General features: G+C 44.9%; 1 protein-coding gene across 1 annotated transcript in view; it reads left to right on the top strand.

Moving 5' to 3' along the window:
* Positions 1 to 22,550, top strand: part of VWF (von Willebrand factor) — a 137,009-nt gene that overhangs the window by 94,679 nt on the left and 19,780 nt on the right. Inside the window, exons 33-43 of the mRNA XM_041735719.1 lie at positions 795 to 838; positions 1,366 to 1,543; positions 6,019 to 6,239; positions 7,415 to 7,607; positions 7,775 to 8,116; positions 9,906 to 10,105; positions 16,024 to 16,126; positions 16,560 to 16,634; positions 17,877 to 17,981; positions 18,989 to 19,194; positions 21,412 to 21,561. Coding sequence (XP_041591653.1) covers positions 795 to 838; positions 1,366 to 1,543; positions 6,019 to 6,239; positions 7,415 to 7,607; positions 7,775 to 8,116; positions 9,906 to 10,105; positions 16,024 to 16,126; positions 16,560 to 16,634; positions 17,877 to 17,981; positions 18,989 to 19,194; positions 21,412 to 21,561 — 1,817 coding nt within the window. The remainder of the gene's footprint in view (positions 1 to 794; positions 839 to 1,365; positions 1,544 to 6,018; positions 6,240 to 7,414; positions 7,608 to 7,774; positions 8,117 to 9,905; positions 10,106 to 16,023; positions 16,127 to 16,559; positions 16,635 to 17,876; positions 17,982 to 18,988; positions 19,195 to 21,411; positions 21,562 to 22,550) is intronic.

Below are 22,550 nucleotides of genomic sequence, written 5' to 3'. Positions count from 1 at the left end.
TACTACAAACATTCAAGGGACTACCAGAAAGTTCTTTGTGTATAGCTCTCCTTCCATCCTAACTGTCTGTCCATCAAGACTTTAGCAGAGGCACCCATGCTTACTCCTGCAGAGTGATCTGGGATGAAGAAGTGGAAGACAGCAGTAGGGAACCCCAGCATGCTGCAGACCATGGTCTTCTTCCCTGTGTCATATATTCACCCTTAGCATGCGGATACAGGGCCTTAGAAAGCCAGTAACATAGAATCTAATATCAGAGTACCAGAGTTTAAATTGACTTAGTGAGAATTTTTTTTTTTTTTTTTACCACATAGGATTTTTTTTTTATCTGTTTTTATTTATTTTCCTAAAATAACTAGCTGTGAGTCAAAACCTACTACAGAGCTATTGCCCTTTTCTGCTGGAAGATAGCTCTCCTGGTGGGACTCTTAAAGATCTCTTTCAAATTTGGGGGATCTTGCCTCATTTCCTCCCCCTTCCCCTCATTAGGCACTGATCAATGTATGAAATGGGAAAAGGAAATATTGACCATGAGAGGCTTCATGTACTGGAGAGATTTCTGTGTTCTTACTGTTGTTATTACCATAATTTTTAAGAACCACAAAGCACATGTGGGGAGAACCACAGAATGGCCACCTCTTAACCTGGTGGACCTGCATCCACATGGTTAAATTCCCACAGAGCCTTTGCAGAGCGAAATCCACTTCACGGATGAGCCTGAGGCAGACATTGTGAAGGGCTTGGAGCTTCTGCCTAATGGGTGGGACCTCAGATCTTATATATGTCTCTTTCAGGGTTTGATAGAGTTTGCGTGGATGAGGATGGGAATGAGAAGAGGGTGAGTTCCTTTTGGCTGACTTTGTTTTTATAAAATAATTTTAAAAAACATTTTATTTATTTATTAGAGAGAGAGACAGAGACAGCGAGAAAGCATGATTGGGGGAGGAGGGGGAGAAGTAGGCTCCTCACTGAGGAGGGGGCCCGATATAGGGCTTGATCCCAGGGCCCTGGGATCATGACCTGAGCCAAAGGCTCAGGCTTAACTGACTGAACCACCCATGCACCCCTCAGCTGACTTTGAAGGAAAGATCAGAAATGAGTATTTGGGGTGCTTGTTCCCCCTTGTTCCTCTTTTGGTCTTGGTTCAGTTCTCCCTCTTACCAGTATATCGTGCTTTTGTGTATGAGGGGGCCCAGGGGGGCATGGTTTCCACCTGTAAATCTTGTGTTCTGCATCCTTGCTGCTTGGGCCCATGTCCAAATCCTAGTCTCTGTGTCCTCGGAGGGGATCAGTTGCCCAGTTGATGGGCTTCAGGCTGGCCTGGCTCAGCCTCTGCCTGCCTGAATCTGCTTCTTTCTTTTGCAGCCCGGGGACGTCTGGACCTTGCCAGACCAGTGCCACACAGTGACTTGCCTGCCAGATGGCCAGACCTTGCTGAAGAGTCATCGGGTCAACTGTGACCGGGGGCCAAGGCCTTCGTGCCCCAATGGCCAGCCCCCTCTCAGGGTAGAGGAGACCTGTGGCTGCCGCTGGACCTGTCCCTGTGAGTCCATTGCTTCACCAGCCTGGTTGGTGTTGCAGGGGCAGTGCTTTTAGCATGGCTGTGCAGAGTGGTAGACCAAGAGGTCCTTTCTGTCCTCACTAGCTGCAAAGTGCTACTTCATCCACTTTCCCTCCCTCTTGTGTCCTTTGGATGTATTTTCATTTAGTCCCAGGGATCGCTGTCTCCTCCTGTGTCTTTGGAAAGCACTTCCCCAGGTAATACATAGCCAGAAGGAAAAATTGATTTTCTGAGGTCAGTGCTCAGCCTGGCTGTTAGCAAGTCAGCCTTTAGGGGTCTATGCTAGAGAAGTATAGCAGTGAGAGTGACACCCCCAGAAAACTCTCCTCTCATACCTAGAGCTGTATGGGAGTTGGGTGGCATGGTACATCAACACAGTGGCCTGGTTTAAGAGAAGGATGTAGTCAACTCCATCTTGTGCAGATGTGTGGAGGGCATTCATCCATGGGGGCAGGTTAGTTCTCTGCCTACGGTTGGGAGAAATAGCTGCGTCTGGCAATACCTACTCAGCATTATTACTGTGTTGAAAGGACACAACCAGTGAGATAAAAGCAGAGCTGTATTTTATACCCCACCCTCCCTTGACAGTTTATTTCATGGGAGAAATTATCTCCCTGGACTGGATGAGAATGCTACCAGACTTCATGTCATTTTTGTTTATTCATAAAGAGTTCTATGGTTACTTTAAGTTATAAAACAAAGTCTCAACTTGTTAATTAGGTGCCTACTCCTGTGTAATAATCAAAGTCTAAAGTTTCAGTTAGGGTCAAAACAGCTCTGTAATCCCCATTTGGGCTGCCTGCCACCAGGACAGGGGTGAGTTCTGCTTCTTTTTCAGTTTTGGGCATGGGCAGGGAGGATGGAAGGGCGTTTTGAAGGTTCTCGTGGGACTGGGGCTTCTGTGAGAGAGCTCTGTGCTCCTTGCCTGGCAGGTATTTAGAGCAACTGCTTTACCTTGCAGGTCTCACAGGTTCCCCTGCTATATTCCTCTGATACTCACTCTTGGGGTGCAGAAGGAGTATGTATCCTCGGGCTGGCTCCTTCTTCTAGCCATGCTTCTGTTTTTTTGTATCCGATCCCTCTTAGGCTCTCTCTCTCTCTTTTGGGGTCCTCCTGACCCTAAGGTAGAGGGTCTCTTAGGGTCACTTTTAGAACAATGGCAGGTCATAATTCCTTCCATAGGTGCTATCTCTCCCCCGCCCCCCCTGCCCCCAGGACTCAGGCACTTTAGCCCCACCTTGGGAGTAGAGTGCACCTGCTTCCCCAAACTGCAGCAGTTGCTCTCCTGCTGTCTGGCCACTTCTGGGCAACGGTAATAGCTTCTTTATTTTACATTCTTCAGATATGTTTCAGACACTGGTCCAGGGTTCTCTGTAACTAAATGGGATGCAAACCCATCTCTGGGAGTGGCCTCTTGAAAGTCATGTTCATAAAGCTTGGGTGTCCCATTTGTCCCCAGTGGGGCACTAGAGGTGTGAAACTCACAACACAACAGGAGCTCTATGCAAACAAATTTCTTCTTAAATCCAGTCCCTCAATATGCTTCTTGACTCCTTTTATACCCTTGACTCTCCATATTCTCTTCTATCAGAAGCAGAGGATGAGATTTAGACTATTTTTAAGGATTAAAAAAATTTAAAAACATTTAAAACTTTTTATTTGGAATAATTTCAGATTTGCAAAAAAAGTTGTACAGATAGCACCAAGAATTCCTGTATATCTTTACCCAGATTGTGGTATCTTACATAATCACAGTGTAATGACTAAAATCAGGAATTAACATCCGTAAAATACACCCATAACAGTCTTACTTAGTTTTTGTCAGTTGTCCCACTAATGTCCTTTGTTCAGAGGTAGGATTCAACCCAGAATCACACGTGACATTATGTTTTCTTGTCTCTGTATTCTCCTTAAACCTGCAACAGATCCTTAGTATTTCTTTGATTTTTTATGACCTTGACCTTTTTTTGAAGAGTTCTGGCTAGTAATTTTGTAGAACAGCCCTCGATTTGGGTTAGATTCAGGTTATACATGTTGCCAAGAATACCCCAGAAGACATACCTTGTCTTTTTTGGTTTATCGAGAGCAGGTACATGGTATCAATTTGCCTCATTACAGGTAATATTAAGTTTGATGACTTGGTTTAGGTGGTATTTACCAGATTTTCCCACTGTAAAGTTACTATTTTCCTCCTTGCAGTGAATAATGATTATGTACAGAGATATTTTGGAGCTATGGAAATATGCTTTTACCCATTAAGTTTACCATGCATTGACGATCCCTACCGGAAACAATATTTATTGTGGTGTTTGCCAAGTAGTGATTTTTTATTTCCTTCTTTTCCTCCACATTTGCTAGTTAGAATTCTACTGAAAGGAAGAGCTTTTCCTTTTCTGTTGTTTATTAATTCAGTTAATTATTTGTATCAACGAATAGACTCATCGGTTATTTTATTTTATGGAGTGTGATCAATTACTGGCATTATTTGTTATCTTGGTCAGATGGTCCTGGATTTGGCTACCAGGAGTCCTTTCAATTTGACTAGGGTTCTTTTGACATCCTCAGCTCCATCTTTCACACAGTGGGGAGCCTGGCTCTCATTATCCACAATGTATTTCTCTGTTGGCTTAATCCCAGAATATACATAAAGTAGTTTCAGAATTGTTAACCAATGCTTGGATGGAAAACAAATCCACTAACTAAAGTGGGATATTCATATACAATTCTTTTTGACATGTGTCTTTGAGTACATGATACATTTCTCCCCAAAGTTATTTAGGATAATTTCTCCCCTCCCTACAGTGCAGTTATGTTCTTCATTACTATGAGTTTAATTTGTTTCTGTCTGTATCCTGTTTTGGGTTTCCCTCATTCCCATCCTTGCTGATTTTATTCATTTGTTTGTTTTCAGTATGTGAATGTCTAACATGGATCCAAGTGTGAGAATGTACAGAAAGGTTTACTCAGATATCACTCCAGTGTCCCCTTTCCTCCATCCTTTCTACTCATTTCCACCTATGTTCATGCAGGCAACCAGTCTCATTCATTTCAGGCTTCTCCTTGTTCACAAATGAGCTTTGCCTTTTTTTGCTTAAAAGCGTAGCCCAGAAATCCTTTCTGTTAGTTCAAAGACAGCAGGGGAGATTGGAGAGGATCACAGAAGTGAAGTCATTTATCCAAGATCACAGTACCAGCAAGGGGTTGAGCAGAATGCAATCTGGAGTTTCCCTGGCTCTGAAGTAGCCTCTTCACTACTTGTGGAGGGCAATGCGATGGTGGGCAGAACTGCTCTTGCTGGCTTGCACGCATGAGCTAACCCCATTTCTTTGCCTGTGACTTGTTACACCCTCACAGCAGTTGGGGCTGATCTCCTTAAGACCTGACACTATACAGCTGGATTGTTGGGGCCACTTGCAGCATGGGTTCAGTACTGCCGCTTGGAAGTGACTGACTATTCCAGGACTCAGGATTTTGAGGGGACAAGCTCCTGGCAGGCTGTTCAGCTCTGAAAGCTGGTGCCTCCAGCCCCCTTCATTTGTTAGTGGCCATGCTGCCTGACCTACAGGTCACTCGTGTAGGTGGAGGATGTCTAGACATGGTATGAATGAGGGACATTTGTGTGTTCCCACTGACCCACTGAGTCTGCCCTCTTGGGCTTTTATTTACCTACCACCGCAGCTGTGGTCATGATTGCTCTGGAAAGCTTATCTCCAACTTCATTTTGGTCCAAGATTAGCTTTCAAATCACACATGGTGGTGCTACCTTCCATGGGGAGATTTTTACAGAATCATCTTATGCAGATGCAAGATGGTTAGTATTCCCAAGTGCTGTTTTAATAGGAACCTCGAGAATTTGCTGATCATGTGAAAGAATGAGTGGCAAATAAGGAAGTGCTGAGACCCAATCATTTGTTTTGGCGTCAGAAATATTTCTCTTGTGTGATCTCTTAAAAGATCAAGTCAACATGGCCTCTTGTACCATTAGAAACTTGGCAGCCAAGAGGACACATGTGTCTTTAGGTGAACTTTCTTTACAATGACCTCATAAGTTCATGATATGCTTAGCTCCTCATGATTTCATCAAGTTATAACAACCCTGAAACTTAACTTTGTTTCCTGGGCCAAGGCATCCCTGTAGAGGAGATCATTCACTTTGCACACTAAAATTTTTTAGAAGTATGGTTCTGTAATTTTCCATGTTTTTGTGTGATACTTGTCCTTCTAAACCTTCTGTAGAAAAATATGTACTGGCCAAGTGTTATTACCTAAGCTACTCTCTCTATCTCTTGGAATTTGTTTCCTAATATGTAAAAAGGAGGAAGTTAGACTACATGATCTCAAAGGGCCCATTGAGCTCTCAGCTCTATTTTTCTGTGGGTAGCTTGATAACATTGGCCTCTTTGCATGTATGGGAGTTTGGATCACATCACATCCAAGCTTTGCTCTCTCCTGTCCAGGTGTGTGCATGGGCAGCTCTACCCGGCACATTGTGACCTTTGATGGGCAGAATTTCAAGCTGACTGGCAGCTGTTCGTATGTCCTATTTCAAAACAAGGAGCAGGACCTGGAGGTGATTCTCCATAATGGTGCCTGCAGCCCTGGGGCGAGGGAGACCTGCATGAAATCCATTGAGGTGAAGCATGACGGCCTCTCAGTTGAGCTCCACAGTGACATGCAGGTGAGAGGTACTTTCTATAGGTCCCATGCATAGCAGGACCAGGACCTCGAAGAAGCCTCTACTGGCAGTTGGTTTTAGATGGTGTGTCTGTTAGGGACTCTGCCTTCTGCCTCATTAGCAGAGTACCAATTTTCTTAGGAAGTACTTATTTCCATCTCCCCCGTGGCACTATTTCATGTTGTCCTGGGCCCAGACTTGGAAGAAAGGATCAGTTTTAGGTAGCATCAAATCACAGACATAGTGCTGGTTTCTGATGCTGGAAGAAAATTAGGCTTGGCACCAGTGCTGTTTACCCAGCAGGCATTTTGAGTCCCGTGCCTAAGGCATGTGAACTTTCCAAAGGAGAATTTTTTGGGCCTAAATTAGGGCCTTTGAAAATATTTAGGGCCTAAATGAGATGTATGGCTCCAGAATTCAAAAAGAAAACTGCAAAACTGGTAAAAATAAATGTTTGACTAAATGTTTACAAAAGGTTACATTATGCCAACTTCTTTATTTGTTTAGAAATCTTAAGTATTTCATTATGTAGGTTAGCTCTTCTCATTTTATCAGAATTCCTGAATATATGCACACTAATTCCTGAAAAATCATAGCTAGGCCTATATTAAATGAGCAACTCATAATCAAAAACTTCAAAATAATATTAAAAAGCCTTCTAAAATTTTTAATATTAAAAATTATGTTCCTTGTGGTACATGATTATCTTTTAATATGTTTGATATGATGTATAGTAGGGCCACCAAAGAACTAGTGACCAAAAATCCATCCATCCATCCATCCATCCATCCATCCATCCATAAATGGACTTAATATAGTCCCACGAGATGCTTCAGGAGACATTGCCCTGAGTTGGCAAAAAGCAGCTTTCACAGCCTGTCCGGGAGGGGTTGTCCTTCCCTGTTGAATGGACACAGACTCAGGGCTAGCTTTAACCCCCTGGCTTTCAGGTTCTAGGAGCATGGCCATCTGTTTAGGATTCTAATAATCTGTTCTGTCAAGCTCTGCAAAGCCCCTTATCTTAGAAGAGCTCCTGCCAAGTATCAGAGTTTGTGGATGACACGAGTTAAGTGTGGCAGAAGTGGAGGGACTTTCAGTAACCTCAGGGAGAAGCTGAGTGAAATTCTAGGATTCCTTATTGCTATGACTACTGATGAGGCATTTTCTTCTTTGGGCAGATGACAGTGAATGGGAGACTAGTCTCCATCCCATATGTGGGTGGAGACATGGAAGTCAATGTTTATGGGACCATCATGTATGAGGTCAGATTCAACCATCTTGGCCACATCTTCACATTCACCCCCCAAAACAATGAGTTCCAGCTGCAGCTCAGCCCCAGGACCTTTGCTTCGAAGACATATGGTCTCTGTGGTGAGAAATTCTCCTTTGCTCTAGTCTCAGGACTCTTGGCAGTTTATATTCCTGGGTCCGGTTGGTTGTAAGGTTCAGACACTGGTGGGGATGGAGACTGGCCAGGTCTCCTGCATCAATATGAAGGCACCCGGGGCTACTGATCTTGCCTTTCCTCATTTGTCTAGGGATCTGTGATGAGAACAGAGCCAATGACTTCATTCTGAGGGATGGGACAGTCACCACAGACTGGAAGGCACTCATCCAGGAATGGACCGTACAGCAGCTTGGGAAGACATGCCAGCCTGTCCCTGAGGAACAGTGTCCTGTCTCCAGCAGTTCCCACTGCCAGGTCCTCCTCTCAGAGTTGTTTGCCGAGTGCCACAAGGTCCTCGCTCCAGCCACCTTTTATGCCATGTGCCAGCCCGACAGTTGCCACCCGAAGAAAGTGTGTGAGGCGATTGCCTTGTATGCCCACCTCTGTCGGACCAAAGGGGTCTGTGTTGACTGGAGGAGGGCCAATTTCTGTGGTGAGTCTCCATATGCCTCCCTTACAGTGTGAAGACCAACAAAGTATTGGGCTTGCTCAACCTCTTGGGCCTCATATTCTTTTTCTGGGTGATAAAGCATAAAATCCCTGCTTTCCCTATTACGTAGGATCCCAGTTAAGATAAAATAAGATGATAGATGTCTCAGTGACTTGAGTGTGGAATTTCTGTGTAAACAAGAGCATTTCAATAGTTCAGACAAATGTGATTTTGATGTATTGTACACACATAAGCATCAGCAAAGTACGGAATGACCAGTCACATTTCTGAATCTGACATTCCCCCAAGTTTAGCAAAGGCTCAGAGTAAGCCATGCCTGAGAAGGATTTTGAAGTGTGAGTGGAATTTTCCTCTGACATACCAAGCAGCATCTTAATGACAAATACCATAGGATCACTAGTGGGGGTACCTGCCCAAGGTCAGCTCCCCTATTTGGACTTGGCATTTATTTATCATTCAACGTATAGGGGATACCACAGCGAATCAGATGTGATGCCTGCCTCAGGGGGCACTGGCACGAAAAGAGCACTGAACTTCAGCACCCCCAATTACTGAATATAACCCCTGATGTTCTCTGGAGGAAAGTCAATAATTCCAAGCATCTTGGAGTCTCAGAATTTATTATCATACAGCTGTCACAGCTCTAACTTACGGCTGGAGGACTTGGGCACCCTGGTCTCAGCTTAGGGTCTGATCAGCTATTTTCTATCTGGACCTTGCTTTCTGCATCTCAGAATGAGATCGTTGGACTAGATAACTCCTAGGTTCCTTCCAGCTCTGGTGTTCTGAGTCCATTAGATGGAAGTACCTCCTTTTCAACCTGCCTACTGATCAAGGGGCAAATGATAATTTCCTGAATTACCCACAGTCCTTCTCTACTTAGTAATTTCTTTGTCTACCCCTGGCTACTTATTGTGCATTTACGGGAAATGCTTGGTGCTTTAAATCCTTAGATACTCCCATCTTTTGTCTATCCCTGGCCACTTATTGTGCATTTACAGGGAAATGCTTGGTGCTTTAAATCCTTAGATGCTCTTGCCAGCTGCCTTGGCACCATGAGTGGGCAGAGTGGGACAAGAGAATTATCTTGTAGCTTTTCTTCATGCAACTCTTCATAGCTGTGGATTTCTTATTTAATTTAAGACGATTTTTAAAGGATTTAATACACCTGTATTCAAAAGAAAGACCCATAAAACTTCCTAAGGATACACAGGATCACATTATCAGTTAGGATTAAATTTGGCTCAAGTAACGGAGAAGTAAAATTCTCTGTTACACAGTTGGTCAGAGGGAGGTGGCTCCAGCTGTGTCTAGGTTTCAAACTGGATTCTAGGTTTTTGCTCATTCTCACTTGGGTGTGCTTTTTTTCTCATGGTTTAAGATGGAGCTCTCATCCTTACATCCAGGTTCCAAACGGTAGCATGGAGGAAAAAGGGGAAGGGACAAAGGACATGCACAGCTGTCCTTGAAAAAAAGAATTCTGGAAACTGCTATTGGAGTCTACATTTGCACCTACAGTTATTTGGTCAGAACTATAGTCATGTGACTATAGTTAGCTGCAGCGGAGGTTGGGAAATGTAGTCTGTAGTTTGTGGCCAGGTGCCTAGCTTAAAGGTCTATTTCCATGGAAAATGGAAGGAATAAAATTTAGTAGAAATTGGCCATTTCTGCCCGAGCAAGTTTGTTCAATGATTAACCTCATCGAAGCAGCTATGCCTCAGTTTCTCTCTGGTTGGTGTGAGCTGAGTGTGACCTTGTTCTCTGTCTGTAGCTATGTCATGCCCACCATCCCTGGTGTACAACCACTGTGAGCATGGCTGCCCTCGGCTCTGTGAAGGCAATACAAGCTCCTGCGGGGACCAACCCTCAGAAGGCTGCTTCTGCCCCCCAAACCAAGTCATGCTGGAAGGTAGCTGTGTCCCCGAGGAGGCCTGTACCCAGTGCATCAGCGAGGATGGAGTCCGGCACCAGGTAGGAGCCTTGGCCTTTCACCTGCTATGGAGCTGCTTCTCTCTCAGGTCAGTAGAGTGAAGTGTTCACCAGTGATTGGCCCCCTCCAACTGTGGCAGCCAGGGTTAACTCTTAAGGAGATCACTGAAGAATAGGGAAGCATAAGGCATAATGGCTCCGGAGCCAGACACATCTTGGTTCAAATCCTGGGTCTGTCATATATTAGCTATGTAATAGCTAATTAAATAGCTTATTAAATAAATAGCTTATTAAAAGTATTAATAACACATTATGACTACCACTACTTCTATTACCATCATTATATTCATGTAAATAGAAGGCTGCAGGAACCCAGAAGGGGATGGGAAAAGAATATTTATATTAATAGTGGTGTCTAGTATTATTACAATATATTATGTACCTTGCATTGTACTAACCATTATATATTCATTATCTCAACATTTTTTGGAAGTTTGTTTTGCAGGATATTGACAGTTACTTGTGGTCAAGAGAGTTTAAAGAACATTAGCTAGACAAGTTCCTTTATTGCAGGATTCTTTAGAGCTTTTAATGCGCTAATGTGTGGTGCAAGCGTGTAAGAGGGTTTTTGCTTCTCAAACTTATCTAACCATGGGACTTGTATGTGTGGTGGAGTGAGTGAATGTATATGTAGCATGCCCTTGGACTAGGGTTCTACAGAACAGAGTAGGATGTTTTATGTCATTTTAATAAATACTTTAAAAAAATCTTTAAGACAAAACCAAAGCTTAGACAGCTTACTTTGCCCATGGACATGGTTTGTTAAGTGATAGAATTGCAAATTGGACTCAATATTTAAGGCTCTAACTCCAAAGAACGTGCTCTTTCTTTTCTTTTCTTTTCTTTTCTTTTCTTTTCTTTTCTTTTCTTTTCTTTTCTTTTCTTTTCTTTCCTTTTCTTTTTTCTTTCCTTTTTTTTCTTTCTTTCTTTTCTCTCTCTTTTTTTTTGGAATGTGCTCTTTCTGATGTGTGAAAATGCTTTTTTGCTAGGTGTTCTTTGAGTTGATTTTCATGGGAATCGTGGAGTCAACAATTTTTGTAGCCCTTTACAGGTTTTTGAGTACATTTTGAAAGGATATTTACCAGACTCTCCCCCATCTTGGCCTAAGATGCCAATTATAGCTTCAAAGTTGACAACATGTACATTTGTAGTAGCTGGGCAGTGTGTGTGCACACGTGAATGTGTGCAATGCTCCTGTCCTTCCTCTTTGACAGTGACGCTACAGAACCTGATAGAGGGAGAACAGATTTGGCTTCTAGCAAAAGAGAGTGAGTGTATTCTATGATCAGGGGCTACATCCTAGACCTAACATCTCCATTATCACCAGGGAGGACTTTTGTCACTAAGCGAACCAGGTGAAGTGACTCATTATATTTAATCACACTGGCAGGACTCAAGGTAAAGCTAGCTAACCAATCTAGATAATGATGGAAACAGTCATTCCCGTAACTACACTATTCTGTCCCGAACAACGTAGGCCATGCAATGGACTGTTTCCTTTGATTTTCCCTCAGACTCCATGGGGTCGTTATTACATGTGCCATTGAGTGGGTGAGGAAACTGAGGCTCGGATGGCAGGAGGTGATAAAACCGTGGTTTCTATCCATGACACCGGGGCATCCCACAGTGTCCTAGCCCTGCCTTCAATCCCAATGGAACTGTGAGCTAAACTTTGAGCTGCGTGTTCATGGAAGCATGGGCGTTCATCCAGTTATTACTGGATGGTTCTCATCTGCTTTGTTTTGTTATTGGGCTTTATCCCAGTGGACCCCATTTGTTCTCACTGTGGAGGAGATGAATTAGGAGGGAAGACTAGTCACACTCTACTGCTGTATTTCAATTGCCAAATGAAGTAACTGCCTGTACTGTAATATTCTCCAAAATGAGTCCATAAAACCATACATCACTCTCTCTGATCTGCACAGCTCTTGGGGTCCCTTCCTCTAGGCTTGAAGGGTAGGTACTATATATGTGTGGTGCCAACACCCAGTGGTAATTTCAGCCTGCATTTGCAGGTAGTGCTAGGTGCTCTCAGAGGGAGGCAGAAATGGTCTCTGCCCTCTTCTTTGGCATTCTGCAATGAGAAGAAAGCTTGAGCTTGTAAAATGTTTCTGGCTCCAGGAGTATCATTTGGCTGCAGGGTGCTGAGAGTTGGAAACTTGTGAATTTTATCTTCGTGTCTCCACCTGCCCCCTCTAACTCGACTTTCCTTCCCCACTCCCCTCACCTTCCATCCAACCCATTGGAATATGCATTTGAGTTGTGTGGAGAGAGCTTCTGAGTAGTGCAATATTTTGGACATAGAAACAGTCTTACAAACGTATTTCAGAACCAAGTGACAGTAAAATTAATCAAAAACTGTGAAGGGAACAAACACAGTTTTAGTTTACTTCAGAAAATATGGTTTAAATGGATGAAAATAGACATCTTATCAGCCACCTGCAATTTCAGCTTTCCCATTCACAGCAGAAAAGGAATAAAAGTCTAACATGAAGAACATTTCCATTAAATGAAATTTCCTTAACTGAAAAATAAAGCTGAGACAACTTTTCTTCAGGGAAATAATCCAGAGTATAAATCTCTGGTGGTAACTTTGGAAGGGCAAAACATTTACCGGTTTCCATAGCCCTTGTTTACTTTACAGAATGCAGTGTAAACATATGAGCCTCTGTGGCCGGCTCAGGGGGGATCCAGGGCTGCGGGCTGGCTGTCCCTCTCTGGTTTGGGGGCTGTGTGGGCAGCAGGGACCGCCTCCATCACCCAGGACGGAGCACCTGGAGCCTGAGCTTCCTCCTGGTCTCTGCTGTTCCGTGGCAGCCCAGGAATTACATTTTCCTGCATCTGCCCTCAGATCCTTGGCTGTGGTGGGTGGTGCTTGGTCGTTTGCTGTGTCCCTTCTCTGACCTGGGGCTTTGAAGACTTCAGTTTTCCCTTATCAGATTCTCTGTAAGCTGTTATTTTGTCGCCTTCATTTAATTTAGAACTCCCGCCAGCTCTCATACCTGTTCTGCCCTGGAAATACTCCCTGCGGGCCGGGAGCCCGGTGGGCCATTCAGGACTGGCTGGAGTGGGCCTGTCCTGGTGCAGGAGTGCCACCTGCTGGTGTGCTTGCTGCATAACTAGACAGGTGATGCGGCTGCAGAGCTGGCCGCTGGTGCCTGTAGCATTAGGCCAAAAGGGCCTTTACAGGGACCATAGATTCTGTCCCCTGCCTCAGGCATGCCTCCTCAAAGCTTCCTAAAAAAAATGAAAATCCCTAGGAAAGGGAGGCTTAATACCTAATTTTGGTCATTTATTGTGGTATTGTCTACTCTCAGGATGGTGGGAAAGTTGTATTATTTTTTCTTGAATTTAGATATCTAAAGTTCACATTTAAAAAGAGACAAAATCCCCCCAAAACATATAAAGAATATGATCCTCTCATTTGACATCCCATCACGTTTGCCATTTAAAGGTCTAGATATAGAACCCTTGATTTGCCATTTTCTTGGCATCACCATCCATGCAGAAAGCAGGAGAGAGGCAGGACAGAGAGAGGCCTACGGAGATGTGAGGTGTCCCCCTCCTTCTTCCTCTGAGGCCTGCGCCCTGTGCCCTCCCTGGCCTTCCCAGCCGCTAGGAGAGCACTGATCTCCCGGTGCTGGCTCCTGTCTTCTCCAGCCTGCTCACTCTCACCAGGGATGTCCTAATTCAACGCTCCTCTCTTTGAGGCAGGGTACTGCTTACAAAGCTTCAGGGCTGCTCTTTGCCTACCATATTAAACGCCAGCTCCCGAAGCTGACAGAGAAGGCCTCTAGAATCATCTAGATGTCCACAAGGACTTTTCATCCTCTGTTCCCATTTCTTTTTTCTTCTGCCTGAGTCCTTCCCTTCCAGCACAGGTGCACCTTGGTGAGGCCTTTTAGGAGCACTCCAGCCCCTGTGAACATTTCTTGTGCACCTGCTGTGGCTCTTGTATTTCTCATTTTTAAAAAATGCTCTATTGAGCTCTAGTTTCCATACAGTAAACAGCACCTTTTTAAGGGTAAGATTTGATGTATTTTGACATATGCACATACCCATAAAGCTGTCATCACAATCGAGATAACAAATATTTCCTTGGCAACCCCCAAGGTTGCCTCTTTTTAATGTATCCCTAGCCCCCATCTCCCACCCTCAGGCAACTGCTGCTCTGCTTCCTGACACTAGAGATGTATTCACATTTTCTAGAATCTTCTATAAATGGGATCAGGCTGTGTGTACTCCATTTTTGCCTGTCTTCTTTCACTCTTCATAATGCCTTTGAGATTCCTCTATGTTGCATGTTTTCATAGTTTGTTTTCATGGCTGAGTAATATGCCCTGCTGCAAATGGATCACAATTCATTTGTCTTGTTCCACTTTTCATCGAGGAGTCTTATTTCCTCAATGAGCAGCAGCTGTTGAGGGCTGGGACTGAGTATTCTGAACACCACCCCCCCCCACCCCCCGCAGTACTGGCAGTGTGACCTGCCCGTGGCAGATGCTGTGATTACCCACAAGAGGCAGCTGTCATACAGAAAACACATGGTGTCTGGGGCCAGGATGCCAGGTCCAAATCCTGGGATGTATTTACTGCCTGGTCACCACGTTCCTTGTCTGTATCTCTATTCAGCATTTGTAAGCATAGATAATGACACCATATCTCCCCGGTATGGTTATTGTAAGGGGTAGAAAGTGAATAAATGCAAAGCCCTTAGAAAGATATCTTGAACATATTTAATGCCAGTTATTGCTGGGAGGCAGTGGAGCATGGTGTCAAAAAGACGGATTATGGGTTTGTATGGTGGCTCTGCCGCTGTGATGGTGTGACCTATACAGGCCTCAGCATTCTCATTTGACAAGTGGGAGTAATACAGATATCCTTACCAGAGGGCTGCAATGAGAATTAAACAAGTCATTTGTATAAAACCCATAGAACAGGGGCACCCGGGTGGCTCAGTCAATTAAGGGGGTACCTTCAGCTCAGGTTGTGATCCTGGGATCCTGGGATCAAGTCTGCATCCTGCTCCCTGTTCAGCGAGGAGCCTGCTTCTCCCTCTCCTTCTGCCCCATGGCCCCCATACCCTCCAGCTTCTGCTCTCTCTCAAATAAATAAAATCTTTAAAAAAATCCCTCATAGAACAGTGGTACATAGCCTATGCTCTTTAGAGATTGGCTGGTATTATATACTGAGCGCTGGGAAGGTGTCAAGGGGGAGAGGTCAGAGGAAGACCAGCAGGGAAGGGTGATTTCCTTGGAGACCTCTGACCTCCTTTCTTCTCAGCTGACTGATTGCTGACCGTGGAAACAGACGGAATAAATAAGACTCTCTTGACCTGGGAACATTTTAGAAGCCTTTGAGCTACTGGACAAGAATGCGTTTATTCAGAGACAGGCAATTTAAACGTGAATTTAAATTTAACTCTGCGTTTGACTCACCGAGTGTAGAGGGATCCCGGGTCCTGGCTCTGCAGCCCGCATCTGTGCTGGTCACAGTCTGCAGGGCAAGGCAGGTCCCAGTGCACTCCCTTTGTGGGTGAGGAAACTGGTCCCAGGGGGAGTGACGCCCCACACTGGAGTTCAGGTCTCCCTGACTCCAGGGAGGCCCTCCTGCAGGGAGGGTCCTCTACAGCCTGTAGCTTGTCATTCCCCGAGGTTACAAAGCAGTGGGGACACCTCTCTGGGCACCCCTGATGCTTCTCTGACTCTTTGCTCTCAGAGCCTCACACTGCTTTCAGCCTGTATGTGTTCAGCCTGTATGTGAGACTGATGGAGGCCTGGATTGGGGTTTGTGTCCCCTGAGGGGAGACTGAGCCAGAGATGGGGGGCCTGACCCCCATGACCTCCTAGGCTTTGTGTCCCTGGTGGCATGGGCCCTCCCTGAGCCTTGTTTTCCTTCAGTTCCTGGAAACCTGGGTCCCAGCCCACCAGCCTTGCCAGATCTGCACGTGCCTCAGTGGGCGGAAGGTCAACTGTACGTTGCAGCCCTGCCCCACAGCCAGAGGTGAGCCCCCTAACCCCCACCCCTCACCCCCTCTCCCTGCTGCTCTTAGAGGAAGAAGGATCCCTTGAGGCCCTGGCCATACTGTCTGCATACCTGGTGGGCCAGATACAAACATCTTTTTCCTCCATCGCTGCTGCCCCACCCTTCCTACTGGACTTGGGTTCCCCTTTTCTGTACCTGGGGGGTAGACACTATTAGAGGTTCATCCTGCCCCCCTCTCCAACCCCAGCTTGGCCTTCAGACTCAGAGTCTTCTGGAGGGCACATTTGAGGGGCCACCGGGACACACCAAGGAGACTCATTTGTCAGAGGCCCCTGGGCCTGATTCTTGGCAGGCCTCCCATGCAGGGCCTGTGCTGGTATTCTGCAACATTTTACAGGCTGCATGCTGCAGCATTATTGATCTCTCTGCCTTCTGTGGCATTCTCCGTCAGCTCCCACCTGTGGCCCGTGTGAAGTGGCCCGCCTCCGCCAGAACGCAGAGCAGTGCTGCCCGGAGTACGAGTGTGGTATGTGTCCCGCCCTGGGCATTTCTCCAGGGTCCTGACCCTGGCCCTGGCCCCAGGTGACCCATGTGGCAGGTGCAGAAAGGTGTGGGTGGGCTCAGGCACAGGGTGCTCAAAAGGAGGTGGGTAAGGGCTGACTCTCTCTCCCCGCCCTACCTCACCAAATAGCAAGAGTCACCTTTGGAAAGTAGGATTTGCTTCCTAGGAAACTTCTGCAGTGAATTATTAAATGTAAGGTTTGAGAGCATTAAACAAACAAACAAACAAACAAACAAACAGAATGGGGTAATCTCTGGTGGGCAGTAGTGCAGAGATTTACTGAAGATAAAGGCATGCCAAAGTAACCCATGTGCCTTTTCGATAAATTCAGAGTAGACTAGATATAGAGAAGGCCACACACAGGGCACCTTGATTTCAGCAAGTTATTCGTCAAAGGGTTTCATTATAGGCTTGCAAACTCCATGGTGAGTAATGGGCTGAATAAATAGTGTAATGAGATGAATCCAGAGCTGATGGAATTATGGTTAACAGGAGAGGAAATCTCCAGTGCCCCGTTGCTGTCCTGTCCAATGTGTTTATTAATTGTACGGATGGAGACATAAAGCACAGGCGTGTCAAGTTGGCAGTGATGCAAATCTTTGAGGGAGAGCAAATAGATCAAGGGATAGTCTACAGGGTCTAAAAAAGAATGAAATCATCTAGAAATTTATGTATGCTGATGAAATTTATAAGGCATGAATAAAGTCCTACATAGAAGGAGATGTGGCTTGAGAAAAACTTGTGGAAAATAGGTCTTAGCATGCTAACAATAGAGAGAACTGGGGGCATTATTTACCTCAGGCCCCTCATTTTATAGAAGGGATTAAACTTCTACAATGTGTCAGACACTTTGCCTCCATTATTTCATGACACCCTGAGACTGAGCCTGGAAGGTAGACCTTCCCAACTTGCAGAAGATGAGACCGAGACCCAGAGAGTTCAAGTGATTTGGCTGAGATCTGAAAATCCCAGCAGTGACAAGAGTAATCAACACGAGCTTATCATAGGAATCGGATCTGTCTTTCTATCTGTCTGTCTATCTACCTACCTATCACTCCTCCCCTTCTCTACCTCCACCTCCAACTTCATCTCATCCCTACCATGCACCTAAAACACTAGAAGTCTGGAGGAATAGGAATGTTGGGTGCCACTCACAATAGTACCCTTGCTGACCTCTGAGTGGGCATCTCTCTTTCCTGGCCTCAGTGTGTGACCTGGTGAGCTGTGACCTGCCCCCGGTGCCTCCCTGCGAAGGTGGCCTCCAGATGACCCTGACCAATCCTGGCGAGTGCAGACCCAACTTCACCTGTGGTAAAGCCTCTGTGGATGCGGAGAGGATGGCACGACCATTCTCTCCTGGCCTGGGGAAGGTGTCTTGTATTATAGTTAATTGAAGTCTAGGTTTTGCATACATCTGGAATTAAGGGGTGGGGGTGGTAAGATCACACCTGGATTGAGCCCTCCTAGCCACATGCTGCTGCAGGTGTACCAGGTGTGGATTACTTGGTTTGTATCAGTGAATACAAATCTGTAGGTGCCCCCTGCCTCCGTTATGTTTAACTATTGAGCCACCAAAGAGTATAGTGCAAGCATAAGTTGGACTAAAAGTAAGACATGGCAAGGAACAGAATTGCATATGTAGCCTTTGAGAATACCCACCTTACATCAAGTGGAGTTCCTATCCTATTGATTTAGAGTCTCACTTGAGCTCCTAGATATAAGGCCTAGAAGGTAAGAGGACATCTCTTTGTATTTGAAGGAAGTTGGGAAGAGGGAAAGGACACAGGAATGGGATTGCCATTTGTAAAATGATACTGTGGATTTGACAGAGTTGCTAGCATTCTTTCATTCAACATTGTTGGAGGACCTAAAACTATAGGGTATTGTTCTAGGTACTGAGCTGGGGATAGGATCACAAAAGCTACCAGCTTGTAAGCATACTTGCCCACACATGCTGTGCCCAGGCTTATCTGGATCTTAGAGATTCTCTGTCTGAGGTCTCTGAGAATCCACAGCTGGAAGGACTTTCCTTCTTCATAGAGTGAAGACCAGGCAGCCTTCACTTCTCCTCCACTAGAAGTCCTAGCTTCACATTTTTCCTTTTGATGGATGTTCTTATTTTTTCTGCAGACTAATTGCTTTTTGGTATGATTGAAAATCCCATAGTCCTTGAGCTCAGCTCTTGGGCATTTCTGATTTAATATTCTGGGTCTGGAGTTCCCTGGGATCTTATTATCATAGCTGAATACTTATGAACCCTGGCTGAATGCACTGCCCAGTGTGGATGGACTGGGGCATCACCTGGTGCTGCCCCTCAGCCTGCAGGAAGGATGAATGCAGACGGGAGTCCCCGCCCTCTTGTCCTCCGCACCGGACGCCGGCCCTTCGGAAGACTCAGTGCTGTGATGAGTATGAGTGTGCATGCAACTGTGTCAACTCCACGGTGAGCTGCCCGCTGGGGTACCTGGCCTCGGCTGTCACCAACGACTGTGGCTGCACCACAACAACCTGCTTCCCTGACAAGGTAGGGGCTGCTTAGTTCTGGTTGGGAAGATGGCCAAACATTTACTTCTCATGAAATATTTGCCTACCTAACCTTCCCCTCCTGCCCAACCCGAATACTTTAATGGTGGGTGAGCAGTCAGCATTCACCACAGCCTAATTAGCTTGGGAGGTATTTAGAGAGAACATACTATGTTCTTGGCATGGCTAGGTGCTAGGGTTACAAGCAAGCTATGAGACATGGGCCCTACCATTAAAGAGCTTATTTTGTAGGTTAGTTGAGGAACTAATAAGATTGCATGAATTATTTAGCGACTGGTTAATAGTTTATTCATTTGTTAATTGCTATCAATTCATCGATGTAACCATCCATCTATCCATCTATCCTTTCATCCATCCATCCAATGTTTACTGAGTAACAACTATATTCTAGCAGAGCTGGGACTTTGTTAGGTGTTATGGGAGAAATGTAAGATGCAGACTACTTATGATCTTGATAGTATATAGAAGACAATTGTCTATAAACAGAATACAATAAAGTGTCAAGGGATAGTACAGCTGGTATGTGCAAATAGCAGTCTTCTGGGGGAGAGATCCACCAAGATGACCTATCATGAGCCAGAATTGCAGCAGGAAGACCTGGGCATGATTGATGGTGAGCCCTGGAATGAATGACAGGGGGGAGCCATGGTTATCTTTCCCTGGATGCTTGCTACTTGCAGGCTATCATTGCCTCCAGACCTTTTTGGTGAATAGAGCTTGGAAATATATTTTTAGAGAGAACAAAGCTCATGCACTCATAGTAATATTTTGGATTCAAATTCGATTATAAGGTTTTACTTAACTTCTTTGACTTATACTTCTACTACTTTTTTTCTAAGTTGTAAATACTGGTTTCTTAACATAATTGACACAATTAGTTATTTGCTTTATATTACAATATGCCTAGAATAGTCTCAAAAATAACAATGTCAATATTATTGCCAACAATTTAAGGCAACTGAGAGAGGTTTAAGATTTATTTGCAGTTCTTTAGTGTAGGAATATAACCCATTAGGGATATATGGCCAAAATCCTGAGTTTTAAAGTTATTTGAAATAATTATTTTTCTTGTGTTATTTTGCCACTGCTTTGATCTAGTTAATCAGATATTTTGGTTTGTTTTACATTTTTAGGGATTGCTTTTACTTCCTTTTTAATTTACTATTTTTGTACATGAAACATATCGTGGCATAGTAATATAGTTACTAATAATGCTGTAACAAATAGCCTCATACATCTGTCATTTTTTAGTTTGGGAAATTTGTCTTTTGAGATAGATTCCTAGAAGTAAGATTCTGGTTGGTAACATTTTCTAGCAGGCTTCTTTTTTTTTTTTTTTTTTTTCTAGCAGGCTTCTTAATAGAAGAACAAGGGGTCTCATTTAGTAAGGTCATTATATTAGCAGCTGGAAGACCCAACAGATAAAGGATAATGGCTTATAAATACTTATACTGCTATGATGTGAATGAGAGTGGAGACCTGTTCACAGCTTCAGAGGGCATATTCAGGATTAATGTCAAAACTGTCATTAAGTGTCCTGATCAAACAGCTTCCTTACTGCCTCATTCCTACAGAATAAAGTCTGAGTATTGTGTACCATGTGCATACCAGGCTTTACATATTCTGATCCCAATCAACCTTTGTAGCTCCATTTCCCATATCCCTTCTATAGCCTACAGTTCTTCCAAGTAGGACCCCTTGTCTCTTAAACATATCCCATTCTCTGTGCCCCAGAGTCTTTCCTTGTTATGCTCCCTGTCATCTGCAGTCTTCTGGGGGGCTCCTATTCATAGACCCCACTCACCTTCAGCCCATTATGTGTGGATGGGTGCTAAGTCCATGAACTTTACTGGGTCTAAAGACTAGGGAACAGTTTTCTGTGTGATATGGGAGGGAGTTAAATGCAATTAAGACAGCGATGAGCCTGGATTAAGGCCACCAAGTGAGTTATTCCTGAGCCTGTGGTCCAAGAAGGACTCACCAGCACACACCAGCAATGGCTCTCTAAGGCTGGTGGGCAAGGAAAGGAAGAGGGCAAAATCTCCTTCATAAGCATCCCTCCAGGTGGGCAGAGACCATGTTAGTTTTATGTACTGCTGTATTCTCAGCACCTAAGGCAAGTTCCACACATAGTAGGCACTTACTTATTGTTTCAATGACTGGAATAAGTTTGCTCATGGAAATCTTGTGTTTGTAGGTGTGTGTCCACCGAGGCACCATCTACCCTGTGGGCCAGTTCTGGGAGGAGGCCTGTGACGTGTGCACCTGCACGGACTTGGAGGACTCTGTGATGGGCCTGCGTGTGGCCCAGTGCTCCCAGAAGCCCTGTGAGGACAACTGCCTGTCGGTAAGGGGAGCAGAGGGGCTGGGCACTGCCTGGAGCAGGCAAGGGAGAGAGTGGGGGAGTGGGGATTCTGGGAAGGGGCAAGAGACCCCTTGAGTAATTTCTGGTTCAGGGCCAGAGATGAGGGGAAGGAGAGGACTGAGGTTGGGTGAAAGGCAGCATTAGGGGAGGATTGCTGTTCTGTCTTTCTGTGAGTCTGTCCTTGGCCAATGGCCATGTCTGTTGTATGGTCTTGAGTCCAGAGGGCTGTGGAGTTGGTTTGAGCAGAAATTGGATATAATGCCTAGAAAGGAGGACCTGATTTTTCCCCATATCTTCCTCCTCAGATATCACCTCAACCTGCCCCTAGAACAGACACATGTTTTTATTTTTCTGAGGTTCCCCCAGTTTCAATGTCCTATAATGTATCTACACAAATTGGTGATTTTTCAGACCACATTAATAATTTGAGGGACAGGAAACATGATCACTGCTATAGCTCAATTCAATTTTTAATTCTTGTGGTACCTGCCCCTAAGACCCCTGTGTGTTCTGGGGCACTCTATTCTTGCACATTTTGAAAAAAGATTTTATTTATTTATTCATGAGAGACACACACAGAGAGAGGCAGAGACACAGGCAGAGGGAGAAGCAGGCTCCATGCAGGGAGACCGATGTGGGACTCAGTCCTGGAACTCCAGGATCACACCCTGAGCCAAAGGCAGATGCTCAACTGCTGAGCCACCCAAGTGTCCCTATTCTTGCACATTTAAGACTGATCAGACCCTTGGGGTGCTTGGGTGCCTCTGTTGGTTAAGTGTCTGCCTTCGGCTCAGTTCACAATCACAGAGTCCTGGGATTGAGCTATAGTTGGAATCCACCTCCCGGCTCAGCGGGGTATCTGCTTCTCCCTCTGCTTCTGCTCCTCCTCCTGGCTCATGCTGTTTCTCTCTCAAATAAATAAAATAAAATAAAATAAAATAAAATAAAATAAAATAAAATAATTGGATCCT

This window comes from Vulpes lagopus, chromosome 21, assembly GCF_018345385.1.
Source record: "Vulpes lagopus strain Blue_001 chromosome 21, ASM1834538v1, whole genome shotgun sequence".
NCBI lineage: Eukaryota > Metazoa > Chordata > Mammalia > Carnivora > Canidae > Vulpes > Vulpes lagopus.
This window is presented reverse-complemented; position numbering and strand designations above follow the sequence as displayed.